Source organism: Podarcis vaucheri (assembly GCF_965113315.1).
Source record: "Podarcis vaucheri genome assembly, chromosome: 5".
Classification (NCBI taxonomy): Eukaryota; Metazoa; Chordata; class Lepidosauria; order Squamata; family Lacertidae; genus Podarcis; species Podarcis vaucheri.
In genome coordinates, this window is record NC_138763.1 from 40,891,374 (window position 1) to 40,904,070 (window position 12,697).

Sequence of the window (12,697 nt, forward strand, 5' to 3'; positions counted from 1 at the left end):
ATCTCCAGTCCTTGCAGAGGTGGGTGCACTTAAGCCTACTGATTTCAATGGTCTTAGATATGCCTCATATGGCAAAGAATTACTCCATCGGTGCAGTGTGTGTTGTATAAAGTTCTTACAAGACAATGGAAGGCTGTGTTAGACATCCAAACTAAGGTTCTCCCCAAATAATCCTCAGGCCTGGCCTAGTACAATTTTCTGCCTTAGGCAAAGGACAAGATGGCGTTGTGCTCTCTAGTCACATGTACAGAAGCAGCCTAGACCAGAAGTTGATTCAAGAAAGGAACATTCTCCACTATATGTGAAATAGGCAGGCTAATTTTGGAGGTGCAGGACAAGTCATGTGGGACACACAGCCCTGTCCTTCAACAGAGGGTAATGGCTAGGTGGAATGGGGCAGGAACAGGAGAAACAGTCAGAGTGTGAAGGGCATTACCCAAGGCAGTTTCCTCCCTCTGCTTCATGGTAGGGTTGGCCCCAGTAACCCTCATGCTCCACCAGAGCACTTTGAACAATCATGAATTTGTCAAAATTACTCACACGACCGTATGGGAAAGTCATCCACACTTTCAAAGACGGTTTCAAGCCAATGACAAGAATCTGCAGGTAGAAGTGAAAGTAAGTAATAAACATTCGGCATTCAGCAATATTTCTTCCATTTTAAAACAGGATGTCTTGTGTAGAAGTCACCTTTGTTAAGGAAGCCATTGCAAGCAGGGAGTACTGGGTGATGGGATGGTCTCTCAGTTCAGTCTTTGCATGTAAAGGCTCAATGCAGCAGACTTCTCCCTTGGAACCACTGAACAAGCAGCGTGACTCACATGTTCTCACACCCATGACTCTCCTGAGAATAAAGTAAAAGGACATAAACAAACAGCAACAATTTACAACGGTGACTTGTGTGTATAGGAAAATGCATATACAACTTAGCTTTCAAAAGTGTTGCATGTAATTCCAGGAATGGCTTTTAACAACTACATTTGCAAATCCAGCACAAATGATACTGACCAGGATACTCAAGAGAGAATTAGGCCTCTAAAGCCTCTAGTGTTTTTCCTCAGTCTGTTCAACTTGAAATCTTGAGCACAACCTGGTGTTTGAAATGCTGCACTTCAAGTTCTTAGAAAAGATTTCATTATAAAGGGTCTATTTCCAACAATGCTGTCAGCTGACAATAAACCCACAGATTCTTACCTGAAAGAGAGTTCGAATACTGAGCCTCCACTGTCGTTGCAAATCGCTAGCGTTGGATCATCTGTAAACTGAACAGAACATTACTTTTCCCCCACACATGTATCTTCTCAGCAACTTTTAAAACTTTCTTTCATTAATATTACCTCACTTGTTAATGGACACCACCCTAGACCAGATGGATGGGAGGTGGCCTGCTCTTAATGGGGTCATATTCCCTCCGAAGAAGCGGTTACACAGCTTAGGGGTATTTCTGCAACAACTGCTGTTGCTTGAGGCTCAGGTGGCCTCAGTGGCGCAGTGCGCCTTCTATCAGCTTCTGCTATCTGGACAGGGACACCCCAACCTCTGTTGTTTATGCTCTGGTAACCTGCAGGTCAGATTATTGTAATGTGCTATATGTGGGGCTGCCTCTGAAGACAATTTGGAAAGTTCAGCTGGTGCAGAATTTAGCAGCCAGGTTGCTTACTGAGGCAAGACAGTTTGAGCATGTAACGCCAAACCTGGCCTGATTGCACTGGCTGCTAATTAGTTTCCAGGCCCAATTCAGAGTGCTGGTTGTGACCTATAAAGTCTTAAAGGGATCAGGACCACGGTTCCTCAAGAATTGCCTCTGGCCCCATGAATCAAACCCGGACATTCCAATCTTCATCTGGGGCCCTTCTTCATGTGTCTCACTGTTTGCAGAATGCTCTCGCCTGGCACCATCATTATATATTGTTATGCACCAGGCAAAAGCTTTCTTCTATAACCAGGCCTTTGATCTTTAACTATCTGTGGCCTTTCAGAAGTGGGTGGGATATTTTTTAATATACTTCTCTTTCCTATGCAATTCAAATTTTGAGGTAAGAAATACTGGTGCTGTATTAAGTGTGCACAATTTATTATCGTCAGAAAGATCTAACACAATTTCAGTGCAGCCAACACAGCTCACAAAGCAGAATTAATTAATATTTCTTACCTTAATGTGCAAAATTGCTGTTCCTGGAGGATGAGCATCTGTTATTGATCTCAAAAGCTTTCCACTAGCCAGATCCCACATTGTAATCTATAAGTAAAAGACCATTAATTTTCTCTAATACAAGCCTGAATTACCAAAGCATGAAGACATCTATGAAATATTTGCCAACCATCATGTTGTGTAATAAAGCGTTAATCAGTTATTTTGTCCTAGTTTTCCAAGCACAGAGTGTACTTCACATATTATAAAGTTTTAGAGAACAAAGGTCTAATTCAGACATCACGCTTCCCCACTGCCATGGTTTGGGAACTGGGAGCAGACTCCTCCTCCCCCAGGGGTGCCAACTTGAATAAAATATGGGGGGGTCAGGTAAACAGCACCCTGCATAATCAATCACATGACACGGTGCTTGCACACCATTTGAATGGCAATGTCTATCAACTGGGGGGGGGGCAGCCCCCTCAAAAAAAAATTGAGAGGGTGAAGTCCCCTCGGCCCTTAGGAGTTGGCTCCTATGTCCTCCCCTCCTCAGCCCTCTCTCCTGGCTAGCAGTAACTATCCTGACTGCAAAGTCTGAGCTGGAATGATTAACAAAAATTACTGCTAAGCACATTTTGAGAGCAAATGGGGTCTAATCCTGGTTTCAAACTCTGGTTTGAAAGCTAATTATGGCTAAGAGAAATTAGGGTTATACTGGTCAGGCATGATTGTCAACTGCATTTAGTAACAACAAGAAAAGGGAGGGCTGTACGAGCCAAGGGGCGTGGAGCAAAAGGGTGGGGAAGGCCACAAAGTTTTCTTAATTGCCACATCACATCTAAAGTGCACTATGGCTTGTCCATCAGTTTAAAAGCAGAAGCTTCCTCCCACCAGCTTAGCCAACATGATTGAGCAAGACTGCCAAGATTGCTCACTCCCAATTTCCAAAATGATGAACATAACTATCTATCCATCTACCTATCTATTCTTTGAAAGTTTCGCTAGGAACTGAAATATAGAGTTTACAAAATAAACAAATAAAATGGATGATGTTTTCTCTCATATGACATTTTTATTGAGAAAATCAAAGCTAGACTTAAACAAAAGCTGAATTTTCTGGCATTAAAATAAGACCTCACGGAGTACAAAGAAATACTGCATGGGATACATGTGCTGCTTGCCAATCTATATCACATTTGGGGTCAACAGGTTTATCCCAACAATAAGCCACAGTAGAAAGAAATTATCTAAGGACATAACAAAAGGTGTAAATAGAAAATCATCGCTCTCCAGAACCAAATAAGAAGAGCCCAGCTAGATCAGGCCAAAGGCCCATTGAATTGAGCATTCTGTTCGAATAGTGGCCAACCAGATACCCATAGGCAGCCTGTGAGCAGAACCCAAGTGCAATAGCAGTCTCCTCACTTGCGATCCCCAGCAACTGGAATTCAGAGACACTGCCTTGGACAGCAGAGGTGGAACAAAGCCATCGCAACCAGTAGCCATTGATTACAGGCGTCCCCTCACTTACGCACAACCACATATACACGTGGTGTGTTGGGATCACAGAATGCTGTGTGTGATAGTAAGTCTATAGGTTTGAGTTTGCTAGCTGATGCAATACTTTCTATGCAAGTGCTGGGTCAGAATGACTCAGCAGTAAGGTGCTGACAGTTGATTGGCTGTCATCGGCTTAAAAGGGAAACCTATCCAGCAGTAAGGTGGTGGTGTAGAGGAGTGTGGTCAGAGAGTTAGAGGTCTTCCTATTTGCCTTAAGGTGCAGCCAGGTACTCTGACTGTATGAACTGCTCATGTATTATAGCCTGTAGATATTTGTATAGCTCACAATAAATATACTGCACTGAAGAACCTGGAACTCTGAGCATTTCTGCTAAAGCGCCATGAAGAATTCGCGACATGGTGCTGGGAGATAATAAAATAATTCAGTTCAAACCCAGAAATGGCAGGAGAGAACTAGAGAGTCCTCATAGCTCATGAGGAGACCCTCCCTGGAGCCCAAAGAGGATGACAGTGAAGGCAGAGGAAGCCCCAAAGAGACTGAAGGTGCAATGGGGCTTTGTTCACACTGCTTAGCCCCTCCGCCTAAAACAGCAGTTCTCAACCTGTGGGTCCCCAGATGTTGTTGGACTACAACTCCCACCATCCCTGAGTTCTGGCCTTGCTAGCTAGGGGTGATGGGAGTTGTAGTTCAACAGCATCTGGGAACCCACAGGTTGAGAAAGGCTGGCCTAATAGTTGATGTCCGGGGTGGTGCAGCAGATTTCGCATGCAGCCTCCAGCCTCCTGTCAGCCCCAGAGCTTCAATTCTAGTTGTGGATATTTTTGGATACAGTGTTTTTGGTATGGATTGAAAAGAGAACAGCAGAGAGGACATTTAAAGGGTGCTCCACACTTTACCCGATTTCACTGAAACTTAACCCCTGGGTTTGCACATCTACCTTGGGGTAGACAGAACACAGCTGGACTTACTTCTGAGTAAGCAGGCACAGTATTGTGCCACATATCAACCTTACCTGTCCTTTTGCAAAACCACACAGAAGTCTTGAACAATCGTTGTTGATGCTAAGAGCAGATATAGCCCCATACTGTGCTCCAACTGCGGTACTGCCCAAACAAAGCCGAAGAGCCTGGTTAGGATCTAAACACAAAGCATGCCTAGTTAACATATGGGTGCATCAACACCACAGATCAGCACATCAATCCTAGAATCAAGAGTAATTCTACACATCATGAATTGGCTCATTTCAGACATCACATTTTCAATCATTCAACCCCTGATATGGAGAACTAACAACAAACTGTGGTCTCTCACCCTCATCCTTCCTTTCCGGGTTTGCATAATCAGAATTATTTGTGACCCCTAAATTGGGCGTAACATGCTTACAATTCACCAGGAGGAGGAGGTGAAGAAAGCTTTTGTGGAGAGTGAAAAATGAGGAGCAACCACTTATGTGATTTTAAAGACAGGATTTAAAATTCTAACAGTGAAGAGCTACGACACCCAATGAGGCCCACAAAACTCAGGAGCAATGTGGCCAGTGCTATAAAGGGAAGAATAAGCCACGTAAAATAAAAATAAAATAACAATATTTATTGCAGCAAGAAGAAAGGAGACACAAGCAGGTCAATAATAAAGTCAAGAGATAACATAGCAAAACACTTCAGTTCTTTCAAGAGAAAGATTCTATTTTAGAAATTTAATACAAAAAGGCTAGAGAATAATAGAAAAATGGAGAGTAGAATAAAATCTATGCCTCATTTAAAAGTTTAAGGGGAAGAATAGAACAGAAAATTATTTTGCTATGGCCTCCATGTTTTCCTCCCAAAATGCCATGGAAGCACATTGCACTGAGGGAATTTCAAGGTCACAAACCTGGTAGCAGGCTGCCAATGGACAATATCTGCTGTTGCCACTACCACCATCACAGATTATGTAAAAAATATTTTTTTAAAATGAAAAATACAAAATCCTATAGGTCAAGATAAGCAGTTCCCACTGAACCTCACACCCGTTTGGAAGCAAGATTACATACGCACAAATATATGAGAATGAAGATCACCAAACTAAAGATTGCGACAATCCTCATCTCACACCTAGTTTGTGATATGGCATAGACAGTTATTCAAATAGGAAGGGAGCGGAAAAACACCTTCCTTATTTTAGTTCAGCAGCTCTCTAGAAACTGGTTAGACTCTCTAGTCAAAAATTGTAAGTGCCCCAAGGCTACGTGAGTGAAGTTTCTTATCCATTTTCAGTACATGATATTAATGTGATCAAACTTGGGTTTATGCCCAGGTATTTTAAACTTATATGCATGTTAAATATTGCCAAACTTTCTTTTTTAATACAACAGCAGCTACTTTAAAAATGGATTGGAGGAAGTAAAAACTAGGTATAGGGCTTCAAACTCTTTTGAAAAATGAAAAAATCATAGGCTGATCTTTGAAGGATGTCAATACAACAATAGGTTGTGAACAGGATGTTTTGCAACCTTGTGAATGCATAAAGTCTGTAGTGGAAGGATATGTTATTACCTATTATTTGTAATTATTAAGAACAAACAGCATTTATCAAAACCCGGATTCATTTACACTGTTGCAACACAGTAAAACACCACACATTAAAAAATAAATCCAGGAAGTATGGGCCAAACACATGCTGACAGGCATATGCAGTTTAAAATTTCCTTGGGTAGCCAGTCACTTTAATGATTGCTCTGTACTGCTTTTAAGTTTTTTATGTTGCTGTACACACCCCTAATGTTTTGTGAGGAAACTGTATATATATATTTTTATAAATGAATTAAGTTAATTAATTGTATTTACCACAGAGCATGCTCTATAAAAATCAAATCATCATTTCCCACACGTTATATCTCTGCTTCAAGTATTATTAATTATTATTATTATTACTGATGTTTTTATTCATTCATTCATTTATATGAATGAATGAAAGAGCCAGGGCAGCAAACACATCCACAATTTCTAAGAACAGTTAAGAGTTAAAAACATTATTTTATCCAGTCACTTCAGAGTTACCAGGAAGAGGTATCCTTCAGCCACCTAACACCTAAGTAAACCAAAATGTTTTCAAATTCCTTCTGAAAAGTAACGATGGTGGCAGATGCACCTCACTAGTGAGGGCATTCCACAAATGGTGTACCACCACAGAAAGGGAGAGTTCAATCTCACATTGCCACCCACCCACCATCCTGCGAATGTACCCATGAATGATTTCCGTGCTCTTACCAGGTGACCCTTCACTAGTCATCCATCTCTCACCAAGAGGCTGGGTTAGGCACATGCACACCTTCCTAGTTGTTTCTGGCTCTCACCCAGGAATCAACCCAGTCAGATGTACCAGGGGGGTGGGGAATGCCCTCACCCATCCCTACTGTAGCCTTGGGCTTGTTGATCAGAAGGTTGGCGGTTCAAATCCCTGCGACGGGGTAAGCTCCCATTGCTCAGTCCCTGCTCCTGCCAACCTAGCAGTTCGAAAGCACATCAAAGTGCAAGTAGATAAATAGGTACTGCTCTGGCGGGAAGGTAAACGGCGTTTCCGTGCGCTGCTCTGGTTCGCCAGAAGCGGCTTAGTCATGCTGGCCACATGACCTGGAAGCTGTACACCGGCTCCCTCGGCCAATAAAGCGAGAAAAGCGCCGCAACCCCAGAGTCATCCGCGACTGGACCTAATGGTCAGAGGTCCCTTTACCTTTAAGGATATCCCAACCTCATCATTTTAATTAGCTGTGAGGTTCAGGATCACCCCCACCTTGCCAAAGCCTCTGGAGAGAAGAGTGTCCACGAGATGGATGGTGGACGAAGAGGGAAAGGCAGGTGGGAAAAGTAGTAACACCGTCAGAGGTGGCAGGCAGCCAGTTTCCTCAAACAAATGCCAGCAAACCTCAATGAACTGAAGCAACATTGTAAAGAAGAGCAGGCCAGAATTCCTCCACTATGAAGTGAGAAGCCGATAAAGCCACACAGAAAACAATTGCTTCAAGTTATTGCTGCTAAAGGTGGTTCTACAAGCTGTTGAATCATAAGGTGTACTTAGTTCTTCCACACACGGCTTCCCCATTTTGGCTTTATTTTTGTTAAATAAACCGTGACACGGAGTAATATGTCATGTGTTGTTGTTCATCTGAGGTTGTATTTACCTAATTTTAAGACCTGCTAAGGAGGAGGTGATTGGTACTGTGTCCTGATAATACCACAGAATTCAAAGAGGGTGTACTTTATTTTCCCCGTAACTGTATAGGTGGTTATTGAATATGTTCTGGTTGGAGACCAGTACCTCTTGCCAGAGTGGTAATCAAAGCTATGATGTACTAAAAGCTACAGATAAAATATTTGTCTCTTCTTCAGAGGAGTTTCCCAGTACAGGAAATAGCTTCAGAGTTTTATATGAACTCCTGCACCCTATGCCCTAAAATTACACTGTGAACATATTGCCCAGACCTTCAGTAAGCGGTATACAAATACCTTCATTAAATATAAATTTAAGCTATCATATCAGAATTCAGAGCATAGTTGTGGCAGTTTTAAAATGTGGATCTGTTCATGCAAGTTACATGCACAATGCAGCGGTACTATACCTTTGCCTTCTCAGTCCAGGAGGAAAAAAGTTGAGAGAGAAAGAAAAGCCAGAAGTCAATAGGGAGGAAAAATATCCAATAAAATGTTTCTGTTCAGCAAGAGGCTATCACAAATCAGTTTCTGCTGGTGGGGAGCAACAGGCGAAATGCCTATTCATTTCTTTGTAACATGAGGCCAAAACAGCACATCCAGACAACACTTCCTTCAAATACCATATAATGAACCGTGTAAAAAAACAAACCTGTACCTTATTTGAACATAATCTTTTTTAATCCAGAAAGCCTGCAAGTCAACATCATTTTAAAATACATCACATTACTTACATGTAGCACGTCCTGCTAAGCTTACTGAATCAGACGACCAGACATATTGGTACTACTTATGTAACAAAATACAGTAACAAAATACATACAATATGCCACAGAAATCAAATTCAAAGTGATTTTCTGAAGTTTAAGTAGTTCAACAGGTACCCTTGCTTACCAAATATCAGTGCCAGTCCATGGGATGTTCCCACTGCTATGAGACTTGATGCTGCCTAAACAAAGCAAAGCCAAGGGAAAGCATTAAGACACTTGAAAACAAGGCAGACAATAAGCAATAACCCAAAAGCAGCAATCAGATTATCCATGTTTTAAGTAAGCAAAACTGAAACTAGAAATTAACCCTAAAAGGTTATACACCCATGGAATAGGTTTCTATAAAGGACTCAGAAGAAGCCATATCAGAAACACTTGCTGACCAAATGATTAAAGATTATTTCACAAAAAGAACTGATCCAAGTGACCTTTATAATTGGAACAAGTGACTGACTGGGATTATCATCATATACATTAGGTGGCAGTTAGACTTCCTGATTTTTCATTAAGCCTACTCATTGGCCTGTGCACAAAACCTGGGCTCATCTATTCCCCTTTCCTACTCCAGTGCCTCTACGAGGGAAAAGAAAGGATATTTTCACTTTAATGTAATCACAGTTTAGCATTACAGCCAAATCCTAAACTGTGATTAATCTTAACTATAGCTTATTGAAACTATTTTCTATTTTGCTGCCAAGGAGTGTGGTGGAGTCTCCTACTTTGGAGGTCTTTAAGCAGAGGCTTGACAACCATATGTCAGGAGTGCTCTGATGGTGTTTCCTGCTTGGCAGGGGGTTGGACTCGATGGCCCTTGTGGTCTCTTCCAACTCTATGATTCTATGATTCTATGATTCTATGAAACATGCCAACTTCATAAACCATGGGTTGGAATAACCTAATGAGCCCCATTATAGCAGAAGCCCTGCATAAGGACTTCCATTTGTGTGACAGGGCTTCCCTCCCCGCTTTCTTTGTGTGCCTGAAACTGGCTCTGGAGGTGTCAGAACCGCCAGAAGAGCACACAGGGGAAGGAGAGGGGGGCTGTTCCATCTGGCAAGCTGCAAGGCTTGTGCAAACATTCATTAAAGCACAACAATGAACCCCACCCCATGATTTTAAGTTGGGTTGTTTCAGTCAACTATGGTTAAGGCTAACTCCAGATTGACCAGGTAATACCAAACTCATTAATTAAAAGCAAGAGTTTCCCATTTCTTTCTCATGGCTAAGGAGCCCAAGCCTGGCAATCCATAGCTTAGCTTTACATCCAAATGTTGCTTATCACAGCTACTACAAGGGTTACTGGAGTACCAGATTGTGTGCACTGCTTTGGGTCCTTTATTTTGTTACATGGATTATTCATATCTATTCATTCATTCTATATAGTGATACAAATGAAATAGTTTTGGAAAGAAACAGGGTCTGCAAAAAGACTGTATCTAGGAGCAAGGCTTTAAGAACATCAAAAATGAAACAAGCATTGTATAGTTATTCATAAACTTACAATTGCAGTGGGTAAGCCAGCATCCACTTTGGCCTAAAAGAGAAAGATATATTACGCAACTAGCATCAATAATCATAAGAGTGAAACACAAAATAATCTGCATGTCAGATATAATCATGTGAGGCTTCCCAACTTGCCATTTGAAATAATAGAATCATCGAATTGTAAGTTGGAAGTTGGAAGGGTCTTGGGGGTCATCTGGTTCAAACTTAAGCCTACACTTGTCATTAAGAAGCTGAGGCTCTGACTCAAACACCCCCCACAACCAGATTAATTCCATATGGGAATTCATCAGGTTATGACTGCGCAGAAAAGGGTTCAGCTCACTCCAGAGTGGATTTTGCTTTTCCCACAAATGGAAAATACCCCAAAGCTACAAAATGCAGGGGCTAGAAGCATCCTCCTCCTGGGTTTACCATTATGTGTGACCATCACCAGTATGGAGTTAAAAGGAGCTCACACCCAGTCCTAAAATCACCCAGAGAATCAGTTTTTTCAGGATTCTCAAACTAACACTTGCGAGTTTACCAGAGCCAGATACAACACTAGAATGCCTTGAGGGTTTAGAAACAGAACACGAGGCAGTGGAAGAGTGTGCTTGACCGCATATCCAAATCCCTAGACCCCAGTTAGTTGTAGACTAGGAAAACAAACTTCATGTTTATCCTTTTCTACCCGCTGCATGAATATCGTAAGTGTACTACCTAACTATTGTCTCTTCCGACTTGTGTACTGCCCATGTTGTTCATCTGCCTCAGTGGAGAAAAGCTACTTACCGCTGCAGAAACTATCTGAGCAGAGATTCCTTTCAGAAGGGACAGCCGTATCACAGAGCCATGGATGGAGAAAGAATCACGAAGCTTCTTCTTCCTTCGTAAAGTAAGGACAATCTCTCAGAACTCTACATGTAGTTAAGAGCCCAGTGCTGTAGTGAGAAACTGCTAGATGAGGGGCTACAGTCCCACTGTGCCAGCAGAACACTAGATACACTACAGTCATGCAAATGCTACCTTGACACATGTAACAGTGCAACACCACAGATACGTCAGCTCAGAAGGCCACCGGTGGGGTGGAGCTGTAAGGACATGAGTGGCACAGGAGAGGAGGGCACTTATGTCATTTCCTACACCCCCTCATGCAACTGCCATACCTCCTCTCCCATGGTGGGGCGCAAGTTGCCAACTCTTGCTTACCAATCCTATGCAGTGAGTTCCTGGAGACTGTCAGTGATGGCATCTATCGCAAAGGAGCCGCATCAAGGCATTTGCCCACAAACAGTTACCTTTTCAGGTGTGTTCTATCGCCACTGTCAGAGCTCGCTACAGATGAAGTATCATATGAGTGAGTGTCAATGTTATCGATATTTAGAAGGGAAGGATCCTCAAGAACAAACGGCTCTTCTTCATCATCAGTCTATAAAAGAGACAGAAATAACATAGCTGGCCAACCATGCTATATCCAGCCTTGCAATGCACTAATGGAACTGACAGCAGTACTGCCTGGGTTTGCCAGGTGCCAGTTAGGCATGGTATTAGACAGGGATGAAAGACAGACTTTGCTCAAAGTTTGCTGAATAAGATCCTACTGGTGGGTTCAGAAAGGCACACACAGAGAGAAAAGAACACACAATGCCAATTAAACAGCTTTGCCAATTTTTAGAGGAGCTTGGTCCCATTTTCCAAGGTAGTTTAAGAGCAGTGTCATGTTATGATAAATTGGTCTGTGAGCAATTGCACATTTGCATTTTGCTCTTCCAGCACAGTGTGCAAATAAGGGTTTTGTACTACCCTGCTCAACTCACCTCATTTAAAATACTTTCCAGTGTTGGGGGAGTATCAACCTGAGGAATATCAAACTCCTTGTCATCTATCTATATCAAAAAAAGAAACATTTTTAAGCTTCGTCATGAAGATGTTGGCTGACCACTTTTGACAGTGAAATGCTTCATGCTCCTAATCACTCTTCCCTGGGTGCTCTTTTCTGAAAATCGGTGCTTTCAAAAGGAAAATTTCATTTGGGAGCTACTGTACACACACACTATGAAAAATTGGGAATTTGATCAATGTAATGATCTAGGGCTGAACAAAAGTGTAAACCATGTAAATACCAGATATGTGCAACAAAAAATGCATAGATCATAAACACAACATAAAACCCAGGACTTTCTGGTAATGAAAACATCAAAGCCTGAAGGTGAGAACCAGAAAAAGGATGACCATGTCCGTTTTTCCCCTCTGCTGCAGCAGGATGGCACTTTAGGAATTGGAATTGCAGTCTCCATTGCTCAAATTGTCAAAATCTGTTTAGCTGTTGTATAAGCACTTCCAACAGTCTGCATCTGAATGCCCCTAAGAACTACATAAAGTGCGGTATGAATGGGTAAAGAGAGCAGCTAGAACAGGGGTCACAGACCCTGCAAGAATGCCCAGCTGTCAAACACTTTAGGTCACAATGATGTCAGGTGATTGGATGCTTTGAAATTCTGAAGTCAGGACTTCAAAGCACCATGTGCAGCTGATCCAGGAAGCTTTGGCTCTAGAGTCCATCAGCTAATGGACAGTAGAATCAAAACCTGCTTTCCTTTGC

The 12,697-nt window shown here is 42.1% G+C and overlaps 1 protein-coding gene across 4 annotated transcripts in view; it reads right to left on the reverse strand.

Annotated features, from left to right (window-relative positions):
- The window catches only part of VPS8 (VPS8 subunit of CORVET complex), a 90,527-nt gene that overhangs the window by 74,265 nt on the left and 3,565 nt on the right, over positions 1-12,697 (reverse strand). For 3 of the 4 annotated variants that reach the window (XM_082221704.1, XM_082221701.1, XM_082221702.1), the window contains exons 3-12: positions 11,913-11,981; positions 11,394-11,524; positions 10,888-10,981; positions 10,112-10,144; positions 8,735-8,789; positions 4,666-4,790; positions 2,153-2,239; positions 1,195-1,262; positions 691-844; positions 541-600 (exon numbers count right to left, since the gene is read on the reverse strand). In XM_082221704.1, coding sequence (XP_082077830.1) covers positions 541-600; positions 691-844; positions 1,195-1,262; positions 2,153-2,239; positions 4,666-4,790; positions 8,735-8,789; positions 10,112-10,144; positions 10,888-10,981; positions 11,394-11,524; positions 11,913-11,981 — 876 coding nt within the window. The remainder of the gene's footprint in view (positions 1-540; positions 601-690; positions 845-1,194; positions 1,263-2,152; positions 2,240-4,665; positions 4,791-8,734; positions 8,790-10,111; positions 10,145-10,887; positions 10,982-11,393; positions 11,525-11,912; positions 11,982-12,697) is intronic. The other variant, XM_082221703.1, reaches the window with a different exon arrangement.